The sequence below is a fragment of the Amblyomma maculatum genome, chromosome 10 (genome assembly GCF_055883805.1).
Source record: "Amblyomma maculatum isolate TAMU_Amacu chromosome 10, ASM5588380v1, whole genome shotgun sequence".
Classification (NCBI taxonomy): Eukaryota; Metazoa; Arthropoda; class Arachnida; order Ixodida; family Ixodidae; genus Amblyomma; species Amblyomma maculatum.
Window position 1 is genome coordinate 21,105,983 of NC_139353.1, and position 16,157 is coordinate 21,122,139.

At 42.5% G+C, this 16,157-nt stretch overlaps 1 protein-coding gene across 1 annotated transcript in view; it reads right to left on the reverse strand.

The window, feature by feature from the left end:
- Positions 1–14,064, reverse strand: part of LOC146175794 (protein-cysteine N-palmitoyltransferase HHAT-like) — a 30,575-nt gene extending 16,511 nt beyond the window's left edge. The window contains exons 1-8 of the mRNA XM_084582155.1: positions 13,653–14,064; positions 13,454–13,563; positions 13,269–13,336; positions 13,075–13,185; positions 12,341–12,535; positions 9,417–9,629; positions 6,943–7,058; positions 1,190–1,396 (exon numbers count right to left, since the gene is read on the reverse strand). Coding sequence (XP_084438281.1) covers positions 1,190–1,396; positions 6,943–7,058; positions 9,417–9,629; positions 12,341–12,535; positions 13,075–13,185; positions 13,269–13,336; positions 13,454–13,563; positions 13,653–13,717 — 1,085 coding nt within the window. The 5' untranslated portion in view covers positions 13,718–14,064. The remainder of the gene's footprint in view (positions 1–1,189; positions 1,397–6,942; positions 7,059–9,416; positions 9,630–12,340; positions 12,536–13,074; positions 13,186–13,268; positions 13,337–13,453; positions 13,564–13,652) is intronic.
- Between the last annotated feature and the right edge of the window lie 2,093 nt (positions 14,065–16,157).

Below are 16,157 nucleotides of genomic sequence, written 5' to 3' on the forward strand. Positions count from 1 at the left end.
CGGTAAGCAAGTATGGCATACTACTGACCGCCCTCTGGACTATTTACAACCTACCTAAAAGCAAAAGTTGTGAGACGTGGACAAGCATTCAGCATAAGGCTTAAAAAGACATAAAAGAAGGCAAAGGCCCATCCTTGGAAGGCACTGAGCAACCGCACCAGCCCAGCAAGCCACCACCCACACTCCTGTGTAGGCTGCTGGCACTCTGCCAAGTTTGCCAACCCTCCCCCAGTCACCCCATCACTGGAGGTAACGCACACAGTGAAGTTTTCGCTGCACGTAATCTTGGCGCCCTGCAAAGATATACACTATACTGCGACGGCGCGCAAGGTAGGGACGCGCTAACGACAAGCATTTCTTCTTTTAATTTGTTGGCGCGCTGCGAAGATATACACTATACTGCGACGGCACGCAAGGTAGGGACGCGCTAACGACAAACGCTTCTTTTTTTTAATTTGTTGACTGCAAATGCAAAAGGCAGGTTCATTATGCGTGTAAATAGGGTACATGCACGTGAGGCCTGAACAATTGCCGCACAAAAGTAGCCGTGCCAGCATGGGTGATGCACTCTCTCTTTGCTCACATAATAAAAACAAAACAATGATGCGGTCGCATTCGTTTGCTATCGCCCATTATCCTCCTAATGTACAAAACATCTAGTACCCTTGTTAGTTTGCTAGCACTATTATTGTAGAATTTCTTGCTTATTTCCTGAATTCGTAATTTACAAGTACCCATCTACCAGCGGTATTCCACTAACCTTGTAGTTTATTTGGGCAGCTAGAACATGGAAACCTTGAAGTAACGAAATTCGCGATTTAATGAAATATTCAGCTGCAAGTTAGACTTTGTTATATCGAGGTTCAACCAATACTACATGCCAGCCAAATGACACTACAAAACTACTTTGCCTTATCACTATCACAGCAAGCAGGAATGATCATAGAGCTTGCACAAGTGATGAGTTTGAATCAAGCAGAATGGAACTTTCTGAAATGCAATTTCGAGCGCAATAAATGCATCTTTTACTGACAAACAAACATCAATGCACCCAGAAAGGGCCATAGAATCCAGTTTTTTTTTACAGACAACTAAACTTGAACATGACTGTCGATTACAAAGAAAGGAAGGATGTGCAGCTCTTTGATGTTGCCTCCTCGAGAGAAAGGGTTCAGTCCCTGTGACCCACCTCCAGAGATAAGAGCAGAGATGAATCCGGCTCACACACTTGGGCGGTGGAGGCAGGTCAAGGCCCTCCAGACCGGCCATTGATGAACCGAGGCCGTAGAGTATTCGGTACTTAAGGAAGAACAGCACCGTCAGGCAGATCCCTAGACCCAAGAGGCTGGAATCGTCCATCTCTTCCACAAGGTCAGGGTAGTATGCCAAGGCCGAACTGTACAACAAGTAAAAAGAAAACCGCACTGATAATATCCGCTGATGTTATCTGAAGTGCTGATGAACTCTGATTAAAGGATTTCGAGACATTTCCTGCGACCTCTTTTTTTTACACTGCAAGCTTCTGCCAGATGGATAACTGAAATCTTAGGCAATCAAGAACAATCAAATACCAAAATATAGGTCACTAATACATTATTTCCCAGCTATGAATATTTGGCTCCAGTGCTCCTGTTCCGTCGGTGGGACCAAATAATTATGACAGGTTTGTTCTTCAGCAGAACAGTAGTCACCCACAGGACAAGTCCATAATCAGCACCTGAGACTATGATGTCGAAAAAAAAGCAGCAGCAGCAACGTTGGTAGGCATTAGCCCTTGCACTACCCATTTTGAAAACAAAAGTTCAAAGCAAGTGTCTTTATTCTTTCTGAAAGTAGCCACAGGTAGTGCTGTGGGTGAGATAAGAGAACCTAGCGTGGCACGAACACTTGCAGTCACTAATTACACTTGCACAATCACCAACAGCAATGTGTAGTGTCATCTGAGTAGATGAAGCTTGTTACTGGGCAGAGTTCAAAACATCCGTTTTATGACCCACTGTGTTCGGTTCGGTTTAGTTTGGTTTGTGGGGTTTAACGTCCCAAAGCGACTCAGGCTATGGGAACACTGTAGTGGGCTCCGGTAATTTTGATCACCTGGGTTCTTTAATGTACGTGTAATGCGAAAACTGCACTTGTCTGTTAAAATATTGAGGAACACTTTGACAAAGACAATAATTTGAATTATCGGTGTGTACCATTGTATATGCCCACTTAGTTAATAAGCATAGTTCTTCACAAGCTACTATACTAAAGAAATAGTAAAACTAAAAAGGTAACTTTCTCTTTAGAGCGAAGAAATAGCTCTTAGGTGCACTATGGACAGCAGCAATGTTAAAGTTGTGCATCACTGAGTTGGCCCGAGACACTTAATTTGAAAATTAAGCGCAAAGTTTGAAAATTTGCTGTTGCTGCAATAAAAGTAGATGTTGAAACGTAGGGCGTCCAGTGTGAGGCACAGTTTCATGTAGATTGCAACTTTGAACTCCAGAAACTTTTCAAACCCGGTTTGGAGTACATAAAATAAGCATTTACCGTGTGTGAATTGCAATGCTGGAAAAAGAAAGAAAAGGAAAAGCATTGATGAAAACGAAAACAATTGAAAAATGCCCGGTGACAATGCAACTTTCTTTTCAAAGGCCCACAAACATAGCATGTGAGAAAAAAAAAAAAAAAAAACACCGTTTCATTCAGAAAGCACTAATGTGCTACATTGTGGCATCAAATGCATGCGCAACTATATGCGATTATTTTTGAAGAAAAGAGGTAAGAGGAATTCGTATCAACAAGCCCACCTTTCTATGCTCGTATGCTCGTTATTACGATCGTGCCAATACCATGTTTGAACTGCAGCATACTATGCCACTGAAATTTTGTAGTGTCACTGATGGTGCAAACCAACACTTTCATTGTGTCATGGGTAACCAGTGGTCACTACACCGCACACAGAACATAACAGTGACAATTCTCCTGAAGCCATCACCGCCCCTTCACAGATCACAAGGTACTTTGCCTGCATGCGGCCGACAGAGTGTGTTGTGGCGATTTTTATGCGAGGCAGCAATAGGCGGATATTATTATGTAATCCTCTGATCCTAATGCTCATCCTTAACGATGCTTAGCCATCCCCGTAACAAAACTGTTTCAGTTGAATCATCATGTCATTGATTCATGCTGTGCAGCAGCCATGAATACTGCACCATATGATGAACAGTTCAAATTTTTTTAATTGCCCACAAAAAGCGCACATTCCAGGTTGCCACTGCCATCTGTTGGCTGTTCCAAGAGGCTAGCATTGCTGGTGGCTCATTGGTGCATCACATCACACGTAAGAAAACGAGGGGTGCTTAACCATGAACCACAACACGCAGGGACAAAGATTACAGTAATCAGCTCCATAGCTACCACGTTAAAGGGCCACTTTGTCGGTGACTGTGAGGCTTCGCCCTTGATTGTGTGGCCACAAACATTTCTTTAAAAGACTAATTATTAGAGATGTGCGAATATTCAAATACGAATAGAATATGTTCGATTCGTATTCTTATTCGAAAAACTGATATTCGAAATTTCCAGATGTACAAAAATTACCGAATATACAAATGATTTTTTGAATTCACTGCTATTTTAGTGCACTGGGGGCTTCACCACAATGCATTACTGCATAGACTGCAGAGAAGCATCCTCAAAATAAAAAACGTTCACACTTCGGTTTCATTTCGAACGCAGACACACACCATGAAGGCGTTCATGAGATAAGATTACTGTCAAGCAAACATTTTTTCGCAGTTTTTTTCAGACCCATTCTATAAATGGGATATTTTTTCTGGTCCTTTGAAGGTGGAATTAATGAGTTTACTTCATTCAGCAGCAGTATAACAGCTCCATCCAGTTTAATGCAGGTGCTCCTTATACAACTGCCTGACCAGTATATGGAATACTGTCTAATTTATAATAAATTTTTTACCAGGTGATACACTTTCGTGCAATTTTATTTTAAATTTATTTTCAAACAACACGTGAATTCTGAACAAAACAAGATGAACAATGTTTGTCAAATTTAATTTTTCTTTTTTTTTTCACTGATCACATATCCAATATTCAAAGACAATTTTTTGCCACATTCATACTCTATTCATATTGAAAAGTTTCAGTATTCATACACCCCTTATTATTAGAGTGGTTACATCCATCGCAGTCAACAATTCCCATGTCCCTCTAGTTCCATTCCCTCTCAGAGGTTTTTCCCTCTCGTACCTGGCCATCTAGCCTCCACAAGCCAAATTCTCCTTCCTCTTCTGCGTTTGGCAGAAGGCGTGGAGTATGTCATATGCATACATCCTGACCCTGCCTTTAGAGAGATTTTCTTTCTTATTCCTCCATCTCGCGTTAGTTGGGCTGAGTGGCTGATCTGTCTGCAAAGAGAGAGAGAAAAAAATTAGCTGTGGCTTAGCTTGTGGTTAAACCTGGAGTTAAGTGAAAGCAACCTGCATGGCTATGCTTAGGTTCAGCTTCAAAGTAAAGACATGGCTTTTGCGCATAGCAGTTTACCCTATGGTTTCAGCTTTATTTATGCCATAAGGGAATCACTTCATGTATGAGTACCCCTTGCCTCTTGTCATTGAACCTTCTGTCTTAGAAACTCGCTGTTGTCATTCGCCTCTACCAACTAACGAGTTATCTGTCTTCTTCGTTTACTTCTACTTCTTTTTCTTCTTATTTTTCTCTGCTTCTTCTCCTTTTTGTTTTACTCATTTTTCTTCTTCTTCTTTCTCTTCTTTAACCTCTACTTCTTCTTCTTCTTCGTTTCTTTCTTCTTTTTCTTCTTCCTCTTCCATGATGCCACGGTAACACGGTGCTACGGTAACACAGCAATACGGTGCCATGTCGACAGCTTGAAAACCTAGCGCAGCGTAGCTTTCGCTACAAAGCGAGCACTCGAGTCGCTGTGAAAGCTTCAGTTTGGAGTTCCTTGACACATTATTCGTTGTTACAATCAGAAAGTTGGCAACCATGCTCCAAGTGAAAGGACCCCGTTGTCTGCGCCCATTGGGAAAGACTGGCCCAACACATGGACAACACGGCGACAAGCCTCGGCACAGTGAATCAAGAATGACAGAAGACTCTCCAGAGCTTCGCCCTCGACTTTGCAGCGCTGGTAGGGAGTGATGCATATCGTGTTCTTATTACGGTGCACTTTGTGACCGTTTTTTCATCGACAGCTCACACTTTTGAGAGTGTGCACAAATGCCATTTCTCTGCACTGCAATCACTGCAGGCCAAAGCAGCACAGCTGTACAAATATTGGTACAGCATTGACATCGCATTGGTCCTCTGGTGGGCCAACATTGCCAACACAGTACCAAGATTGGACCAATAGTTCGTGCTGCTTGTTTGTGTTGTGTCTTCGCTGTAGTGCCTGCTCAGTGCACAATGAGTGAACTACAAGTACGTAAGTGCTTGAGCAGATTGTGCGTGGCAAATGTCAACACTGCAGATAATGTATGCTACAGAGAAGTCCCAGAAGTTGTTACCAAGGCAGCTTGCAGATTTTCCCAGAATCTGCTTGAACCTAAGAGTTCTAGGGGCAGCGTACTTTGAGATACAATAGTATGGCATCCAAACAAAAACAGAACTGCACAGATAAAGTGTCTCCCGCACTATTAATCATACTAGGAGAGTAAATACACTTCAGCATTCACTCAAGTGCAGCCACATAGCTACAGAGGAAAGCTATAGAGCTTTCTCAACCTCAAAGCTGAAAAAAATATTGTTCAGGTGAGCAATTTGCCCACACCCTGTTATTTAATCTGCTAATTTTGGTGTTTATCTGAAGATCGAGTGTAAATGCCAGGAAAAATCCAGAAAAGTGACTCTCTTGCTTTCCTTACCAGCGTTTATCTCGAGGCCTCTGCCGACAGCTCCTGCTGACAATGATGAGGCATTAAAGGCTTTCACCTTAAAATGCATGTATCTGCCATGATGATGCCATATAAACTGAAAACACGCTTCCACTACACGAGCGCTGCATGTGTGAATATGTATGATGACGCCACGACGTGAACAGCTACAAAAAACCCTGATCTAAAGCCCTTGAACACAAATTGCCAACTAACGCTTGCTGGAGTTGCACTCACCAGCCCGCTGGGAACAAAAAGCTTCAGCAGTGTGCATGGCTTCAGCCGAGGTTTAGCAGTGAAGTTCTTTGCCTCCAGTAGCCATGGGTCATGGACATAGTCATCCAGAACAAAGTGCCTCCCACAGACCCCCAACCATGCGTCTACTGTATGTGGAAATCCAGTGCATTGCAGCCGGATATGCTTTAATGCACAATTTTTTGGCAACTTGTGCCGACAGCATTCTGTCATTTTCTCTGTACCATAACTCCTGAACTGCTGAACTTCAGAACAGCGCGAAAAAGTGCGTGTGCGGAAGGAATGCCGTAGGAAAGGCACAGCACACAGAACACTCTGATATAACACACAGACTCTGAGCAGGAACTCTATGTATGCGAAAAGGGGAAGAGAAAAGTATGCAGTGAGCCAGTGACACAATCAGTAGTCTGTGCCCACCCTAAAACTGTCATTCTGAAAGGACCAGTGGATGCCGTCCTTGTTGGTACGTCATATCCAGGGCTTGACGGGTCAGCATAGAGGGTGACGAGGTCGGCTTTACGAAGTGTGCATCGCTGTTGTATTTTGCATACACTATCTGCGATAATTGATCAAAGCACTGGGTTTGTTTGTTCAAAACATCCAGACAAACCTCAGAGCAACGTTCTACTTAATTCTGACCCTACCACAGCCGAGAGATATGCAGCACAGAACTGTCGAACGTGATGTCAACACGCAACACGCTGCTAGAAAGGGACACGGATGAATATCTGCAATTGTCATAAAGAGGTTCTATATTGTACGTACCTCCCATTATCGTCAGGGATGAACTCACCTGTAGAACCAGTGTAGGAGGGCTTCCAGGAGAAAGAAGTATGCAGTGCACAGCCCAAGCTGTACAGCAGGACGAAGGACCCCTTGAGATGACCACGCTACCTTTGGTTTTGCTATCTGGGCAGTGAATGGAATAAAGCAAGGAGTACCTTAGCAAGAACTCCAACAACATAAGCACTTTTTTGTGTGTGAAATTGCACTTTTTTTTTTTCCACTTTTACTGCTCATACCAGCACCTGTCAGCTCAAATAAAATTTTTATTGAACAGGGTTTACTCGCTGCAAACTGGACACACAGTGCCACAAACTACATGACAACCTCGGCTTGTCAAGAGCTAGAAATAACAGACGGCCTGTGCCAAACACGTCCAAATCTACTAGGGGGTTTAAGGACCTGGAGAAAAACCACATTCGGAAGCAAGATAGGTGGGTTTTTGCTTTCTTCGAGGTACTTTTGTTTATAGACTTCTACCCAGACTCCTGTACACTGCGGCCTCACTCATTGGGTTCAATTCAAATACATTCACCACAATAGCAGTACTATTCAGTGACATCTGGCAAAAATGGCAACATATAGGTGAAGTCTCAGAGAATGAAGATTATACCCTCTGTAAGCATCAGCTGCCTCCCTACCATGCTTCACTCAGTAGAGCATTGCCCAACTTGCTCAGCAAAACCATCAATCCATCCATCCATCCATCCATTCACGTCAACCTTCACCATAAATAAGCACCATTAATTATGCACCAGCCATACTTTATCCTCACAAAGTTGCACCTGCCACTAGAAGCCCACACAGAAGCAGAACAAGAAAGTGACAGCAAAAGAAAATTCAAAGACGCAGTTGAAAGGCACCACCCACCCACCTAATTATTTTAATACTACACCACTTCCAGCCTCAAGAAGTGCTCACCCACCCTTTGCCCACTTTCACCGCTTCTGTGGGTTCTGCAAGCTCCCACCGGACTGCCCCACCCCACTACTTCCCCTGTTCCACTTCTAGCTACAAGAGTAGACCAGGCACAGTGACTAATTCATTAAAATCTATTTTGAAATGTTTGCTAATATTAGCTCATTCCTCAGTTCTACGCCGGCTCTCTCGTGAACATGGCAGCCTGCCAAGTTGCTCCGGTCATTATAAGTACATCTAGATGCTGACAAAAAGGTGAAAAGGAGGCATGGTGTACAGGCTTGGTGAGCCATGTTAGAGCTCATGCATGTGTCACCATGCGTCATGTGTGAACAGCAGCGTTAGCCAAGTGAGATAGAAAAGCGTGCACATCGCAATGGGCTTAATTCTGGGCGTTTTGATGGCATTGGCAGAACCAGGGCAAAGTTCTGCTACTGATGAGATCAACTGCGGTGAAAAACCAGCATCTGCCGAAGTAGAAAAATACACCCACTCCATGCCAACACCGCAGGGAGTAGAAGATAATTATTGAAAGCCGACTCAGCCGTCATGTAACTTTGTGTGCACCACAGCCAACCGAGCCACATTGGTCTTATGACCCTTATGGCTGTAGTTTTCTGCGTTTTTGCTCTTGCTACAGTATCAAGTTTCACTAATGTTCTGACAATTTTTTTTCTTGTTTTCATTTGATACCTGCAAAACGTACCTTAATATTATATTCAAGTCCTTTTGTTTCCCCTGCTTGGCACTTGCAGTGTCAACCCCCACATTACAACTGTGCTTACGTTGCATTCAGGTATAAAAGCTACACTCCTAGCTCTAAATTTCTTAGCAACGAATGTATTTTCGCTGGCAAAGAAATACCAAGAGAGACACAGAAGAGTATGTAGTATCAGCATTATCCCTGACATCACTGGTGCAGCTAAAAGAACACAAAGTGACATCACTCCCGCCGGTGTGGTGCAGTGGTTACAGCGCTCGATTACTGCGCCCAAGGATGCGGGATTGAGTCCTGGCCTTGGCAGCCACTTTTCAATGGAGGCGAAAAGCAAGGCGCCCATGTGCTGTGCGATGTCAGTACATGTTAAAGAACCCCAGGTGGTCACAATTTTTCAGAGTCCCCCACTACGTTGTCTTTCATAGCCTGAGTCGTTTTGGGACGTTAAACCCCACAAAACACAAACACACAAAGTGACATCCTGAATAAACTCCTGCATCAAGCCCCGCCCATGCTGAGAACATTCGGTTCCTTCTCGGTGTTTGGCTGGGGAAGGGTCGGCCCATGTCACCTCCCAATCTTCTTCAAGTATACCCTTTCTTCAATGAACTTGCATTCCCAACTTATTGCCGCATGAATGAAGCACTCTCCCTTGCAGCGCGTCAAGGTTTAATAAAAAAAAAAAAGAAATTGAATGGAATGGTGTCTAGAGTCATTTTATAAGAGTAATCTTAATTTGTTTTGGCAGTAAAGCATAGTGACTAGGCTGTACACATTTTGTCACATGCAAGCATCTTGTGTTTCAAATGCTAGCCACTCGGTAACAAGAAACCGGTACTAGGACATACCTGTGCGGCAAAGTCTGAGTAGTTCTGCAGCGGTCCTGTAAACAGCGCCGGCAAGTAGAGGACATAGGCAAGCGTCAAGTCAACCTTAGGGGACCCTTGGGAGGCAGGCATTGATATGGCATCAACTGCAAAGCTGACACACCGAGCTGCTGTCCACGAAAGGCCCACTTGTGTGAGGAAAGTCTCCACGCTTCCATGGTACAAATAAACGGGCTGCAGTGGAAAAAAAAGTGAAAGGAAAGAGAAATGCCTCATGAACAGCATGTACAGCACTGTCATTTTCTGTCTGACATGCCTGGTATGAGTGGTATGTTTACAGGCAATGAACCACCATCATGAACACCGGTTCAAGCAAGACTGGTGTTCTAACACTATGTTCTCCGTGAAACTGTTGGGCTCCTTGGAGCACTTTTTCAGTTCCCCAAGCACTTAAATCCATGCATGCCTCAGTCCCTCCCTTCATTTCTTTCCTTTAACCTCTTAAGTTTTTTTTTATCTTACGACTGGTGATACTGTAACAAGAGACAGTTCCGTGTTCACACGAGGCCAAGAGAGGAGGTCAACAAAAGAGACCAAAATAAAGAGACAAAACAAAAAGATAAGCAGATTTTAGGTGGAGTTAACTTGTTTCATGGTCTTACCGTGAGTATAGTAAGTGCCATGTTACAAGCTGTCACCACAGCTACCGTTAGCATGACAGACATTTTTCATCTCCGATTAATTCCTCCCAAGCCCATGCTGTGGCTTAAGCACGTATACTGCCAAGTAATGAAACAGAAGTGAGTACACATGAAGTGTCTTAATTTGCCGTCTGTTCATGCACATTACGCTGTCAATGATATATTGGCATTATGGTCAACATTCTCACGCATTGTTGTGCAGAGCCATTGGTTGAGCCTTTCGTGCACTGTTTGCATTCTAGCACGCACTTTCCACAAGGTGGTCACACAATCATCAGGTGATCAAGTTGTACAGTTTAAGCAATTTTGTTTTGCCTGGATGGCTGACAGAATCTTGCTAAAGTTTAACTTCAATGGCGGTTATGTGATGTTCGGCGTCGCAACCAAAAATTCTTTCGCTTCCACTTCCAACCACAACTTCCTCCTCCACCCCCTTTTTGTACCACAGATTATGGTACGACCACGTCACAAAGCTGCATATAGGCTATTAGAGACACTGTAGTGGAGTGCTTCGGTTTAATCTCTGCCAATAGGGGTTTCTTTAATGTGCACCAACATCGCATAGCACTCAGGTGTGTTTGCACTTTGCCTAGTGAAACAGACCTAGCACGGCCAAAATTTCAACTCTGGCTTCAGAGCTGGATACCACAGCCACCAAGATAGCGCAGTGGGTCATAAAATGTATGTACCTACAGCTGTGCCTATCTGCTCTATAATGCCCTTCAGTGACCGAAATAAATTTCATACCTTTGTGAACAACACATCTGGTAATAATTTGATAAATTACAGCAAAACATTTTGAGCATGGAAGTGCATACACTATGCGTCTAAGCCAGCTTATGCTGATTAAAGCATCTACCAGCAATGTCATCACAACAGAATGCAGTTTCAGAGAACTACATCTATCTTTACAGGCTCTATTAATGTTTTCCCAGACAATACACAATGAGATGAATGTACAACAATCAATGCAGTTAACAATAGCTTGCGTGTAGCCTACTTGACATTTTAGAATTTTATTGTCACTCAGGTACAGGTGACTACCTTCATTTCATAAAATAAATTTATTTTGGCTCAGTTTATTTATTCCTGTATCTACATACCGCTACAAACCACTATTCCACAAATCTGTGCACATGGGAGATGAAGAGCTTTTTAAATATCAAAATGTAAGAAACAGTCCACGCAATAAACCAAAACAAGTACTATAAAGAAGCACGCAACAGTGCCTCATTTTGAGTTCTTTAAAAAATGAAACAAGGACCATAGTAAGGTCCGAAATGTGAAGTAACAAAGTGCCATAGAAATGCAGTAGATAAACACTGCTTGCTTTTGCTGTCCTTGTTGGTAAACCCTCCAGTCATGTATATGCATTTGTATATGCCTTGTATTCAAGGCACTATGTGCCTTAATGAGCAAACAATAAAACGAGCTGAGATGTGCTAAATCAAGAGCAGGAATGCACCACGTCAGGCTTGCAAAACTAAAGCAGGAAATTGTAGCTAAACTAGACAGCTTCAGGTTTTATTGCAGCTTAGATATGACTACCCTTATTGTGTATTTTAATTTGCTTGTTGTGTAAGCATGAGTGCTTTAATGCGCCCAAAATGTCCTGACAAGTTTATACAATTTTGTTTCACAGAAATCATTAACCAGCAGCAAAGTTTAAGCCTTAAATGCAATTTAGAGTAGTAACAAGGGGAGGGCAAAGTTTCATCATTGATCACTGGATAAGGTGGAGATTTTTTAGCCTATTCTTGGTATGCTCCTAACGAAAATGTGAAAGTTCGACATGTGAATGCAATAACAAAATTTAGCCATTTTTTGAGGGGTTGCATGTCTACATGTCCTTTTTTGCACACAACTTAAAAAGAAGAAGCTAGCCAAGTCGTGCCGAGTACCTAAACACCAATGGTGCACAAGATTGCTTTATTACCTGGTGGTCACCAGTGTTCCACACTTGGATTCTAGTGAACAACAGTGTGCAAGGATTTGGCTGAAATTAGGTGAGCCTACAGCCCTTCATGGATACAATTACAGCATACTCATCAAGATGTGCGCCTAATGTTGTAATAAACCTTCATTATTTTGTTGTCGCACATTGATGGGCATTCAAAGACTATGTCTGCAAGGCTCACACCTCTCCAAACATTACCTTGCCAAAGCCCAGGTTACTATCAGCGTTTCATGCCCAAAGAAAAAAACAAGGCTGTGTCCCGCAAAGAGTATAATACTGTCACATACCTTCAGGAATGTGACAACAGGATAGGCGGAATGAATGATGACAGCAAGGCCAAGAAAGTAGCACGCCGTGATGTTTCTGTACCTTGCCGAGATGAAAAAGGCAATATACAAGGCGTACAATGATGCAGTTATCAACCAGCCGACATTGTAGAGCAGAAAGAATGTGCTGTATGCAGCGTAGAATGTGGGTAACCACTGTATTGAAAAGAGAGAAGAAATAAGAGAAATTAGATGCAAGCACACAGGCACCAAAGACAGCGACGTCTGTTATAATGCTGTTTTCATCACGCCTGTCGAAAAAAAGACGTTTGCCCAACAATGTTTACATCCCTCCCAGTAGCTGCTGAAACTGAAAATTTGTGTAAAATACACTTGGGGCAGTAGAGTGCAGTAGAATGAACAAACGGTCTGAAACGACAGGTTGTTATGGCAAAAAAATCGTGCATGTGGATATGCTTCCCAAATTCTTCCACCAAAGAATATGCACTAACATTATGACCTATGTATTTATCTAACAAAAAAGCACCCTCACAGTGAGACAACTGCATCAAACAGAGACGAAAATAAAAGTTCCTATTGGTTTCATTTAGTACCGTTGCTTTCCCATCAAGAAACTGAAACAATTAGCTATTACAACTGCAAAGAGCATCTCGACTCCATAAGTGCCTGAAGAAATTCTTTCAAGAATTGTTTTGAACGTGCCAACGGCAGAGATTCCGAAGTGGTACACTTACGCCGTGGAATTTCCTAAAGAGGCAGTTGCTGACCAGCGGCTGTATTAACACCCAAAGCCAAAACTTGCGAATCGCAGTACTGTAACGGTACCACTCCTCATCGGCTGTGTCCTGCAGAGGCGGGACAAACCAAATGGTAAAATAGCATACAAGAAAACAAAATATGAATGGAATGAAAAACTCTTGCTCTTAACCTTGTCACGCGAAATGCCAAAGGAGCCGTCAACAAACTCGTCGGGGGCCGTCTCGGGCAAAGTAGAATCTGCGGGGTTAGCAAGAAAATCGGTAAAGCCGCTTTAAGTCAAACACTTTAAATGCGCCGCGCTTGGTATGACTAGGAAAAATACGAATCGCTCAGCAGCGAGCTACTAATGCTTACTGGTTTTGCATGCCACGAAGCAGCCGAGAACGTAGAGCAGTCCGGATGTCCAGACTGACCAGTGAACAGTTTTCAGCACAATTTGCCATTTGCTCATGGTCGCTGTCAGCCTGTCAAAACACGTGTCGGAAAGGATTCGACACATCAAAGCTGTGCTGAAACGCAATTAAGTTGTTTAAATACGGAAATGCATCCTTACTTATTGGGTGTGGCTTTCAGCGACTGTGCTTTATCCGGCCGGGCGCCATCATATGAACCCTTCATGACAGCTTCCAACGGAGGCAGTACAGCATGCCGTCATTAGCAGGCTTCCAGACGTCGCATCAGACTGAGCTGGTTCCTTTCATCCGGTAAGCACAGTGAAGCTAAAGGCAGCTTCTAATATTTTGGAACGTTCGAGTTGGTTCTGTCCTAATGTCATGTAGAAGTAAGGCGGTGTTCAGCAACAGGTGGGGATGACACAAACTGCTGGGCAGCTGGCATCGAGAACTTGCGTGGGCAGCGTTAAAGACAAAAGTGAATACGCTCTACCGAGTCCCGACTCTACTACGTGAAATGTGAGCCGCTCATTAAGGCAGCGTTTTCGAGCCTTCCTTTACTAATTAGGTGAGTTACACAACTCCAAGACGGAAGCACATGGTCCTGCAAGTATTCAAACATGTATACAAAGGTAAATTCATAATAGAGCAGACGACATTAGTGCCGCACAAAGTAATCAAACCTAAATTTTATTTTTTTATGACGGTATAACGTATTGAAAAATAAACAAAAAAAATATTGTAAATAGTTTTATGCTCGCACAAAATTATCTTTAATATTAGTTGTGAAAACATAGCGCGCGTGATTTGAATTCACAATGCGTGCAGCGAAGTACTGTGAACATTGGTGCACGTTCGCATGTTATACGGACTGTTCTTTTCATAAATTGCTTGATTTAGATCAAAATCTGTAATAGGATTTATTCTTCAAAGGAAGTGTTGAGTTTTAAGATTGCATATCTAGTGTGTTTTGACTAGTGCCTACATGAGATTATTCAAGCAAAATAATTGCACACACTAAAAAGCAAAAAATTTAATGGTGGCCATTCCTGTCTCGCCGTAAGATTTTTTTCATTATCAAAATTGTCTCCACTAGTGGGGATCAGACCAGTGAATGTTTTTGATTGCGTTTCAACTCCTCCATTTCCTCACTATCGTTCACTTACCGATTCAACGTTGCGAAGAAGCAGGCATCCTTAGTCGCTGACGTGCAACCTTAAAATGCATTTATTTATCAATTACCAACCGCAGGGGGTCATGTATTATGGTGGACATCTAGTGACGAGGTCGGCGTTTCGAATCCCGGTCGCGGCAGCACCAGTTCCATGGAGGCTAAATTCATGCACGTTCATGCACTGAGACTCTGGAGCATGTTAAAACTTCTAACTGGAATTCGAAGTCAGCGTTTTGCTTTCCGCCATGGCATACCTTGTAACATCATTTGTCATTGTATATAGGGTGCAAAAATACTCCGCCAACCAACCAATATAGGCGAAAAGCGCATAGTAATATAACACTTTAAGTTGGAAGCTTGGGCTTGTTTGTTCTGACATATAACCAGGGTAGAGTGTACTAGAATAGGTACAGTCTATAACCATCGTTGTAGAACAACACATGACAAGGACACAGAATGAGGCAATTCCAGAGAACGAGGTCCCAGAGATACTGCCCTCTCGTTCTTTGTCATTGCTGTGTGTTGCGCTACTATGATTATCATAGAGCTTTAGTTTAATGTTCCATCACGATGATTGTAAAACCATAAGGAAATTAAAGATGGTTGAACTTTTATTAACAGACTTGCTACTTTGGGACAACTGGCGTGCTTTTAACGACCGAACCGCCACTGCTAAAAACATTCAAAAGTGAGGGCTACGCAGTGCCGTTATTCGCAGTACTGTACAATCCGAGTCAATACATCATAATGATTGTTTGTTGATTTTATTTTTATTTTCCTCAGCGCTCTTCGTCATTGTCGCAAAAGATACGGTAAAAATTAAATTAGAACAGATTCACAATGACATCATTTATGTGTTCAAGTCCAAGATTCTGTGCTAATTAAGCTTCCGATGCATGTAAAAAAAAAATAGCAATTAAACTTTTACCTGCGCTCGCAGCCAGTATTTAAACCTGCCATTGAAAACCAATGGGCTGCGTTGTTGAAAGTAATCATGAGGAAACGTGAAATCTCGTAAGACACTTTTCATTAGCATATTGATCTAAATTGACTAAATTTCCGATGCGTATAGCACAATTTCGCTTCTTAGTTTGTCCTGCGCTTACAACGGGTAATAAAAATTTGCGGAGAGAACTAACGTGAGGAATTTTTAAATACGTATGCATAAGACAACTGTAGAAAATTGCAAGATAGTTCAGTCACATAATGAAAGAATGGTATATAAGCTTCTTAATATATATAAGCGCTCACAAAAATTAAGTCGGAATAAAATAGGAAATTAGTGAGGCGTGTTAAAATTTATTAACAAAAATTATTTAGAAACCTGTCGAAGAAGCATCTTTGGGTATATTGATTGTTATTGTGATATTAAACAAAGTGTGAGAAAAATTACGTTTATAAACTATTTCTCGAAAAATTCTGATCCCGATTACGATACTCCCTAAGCAACTTTGAGCGCAATTTTTATTGGCTGTGCGAGCGAAGCTACGGG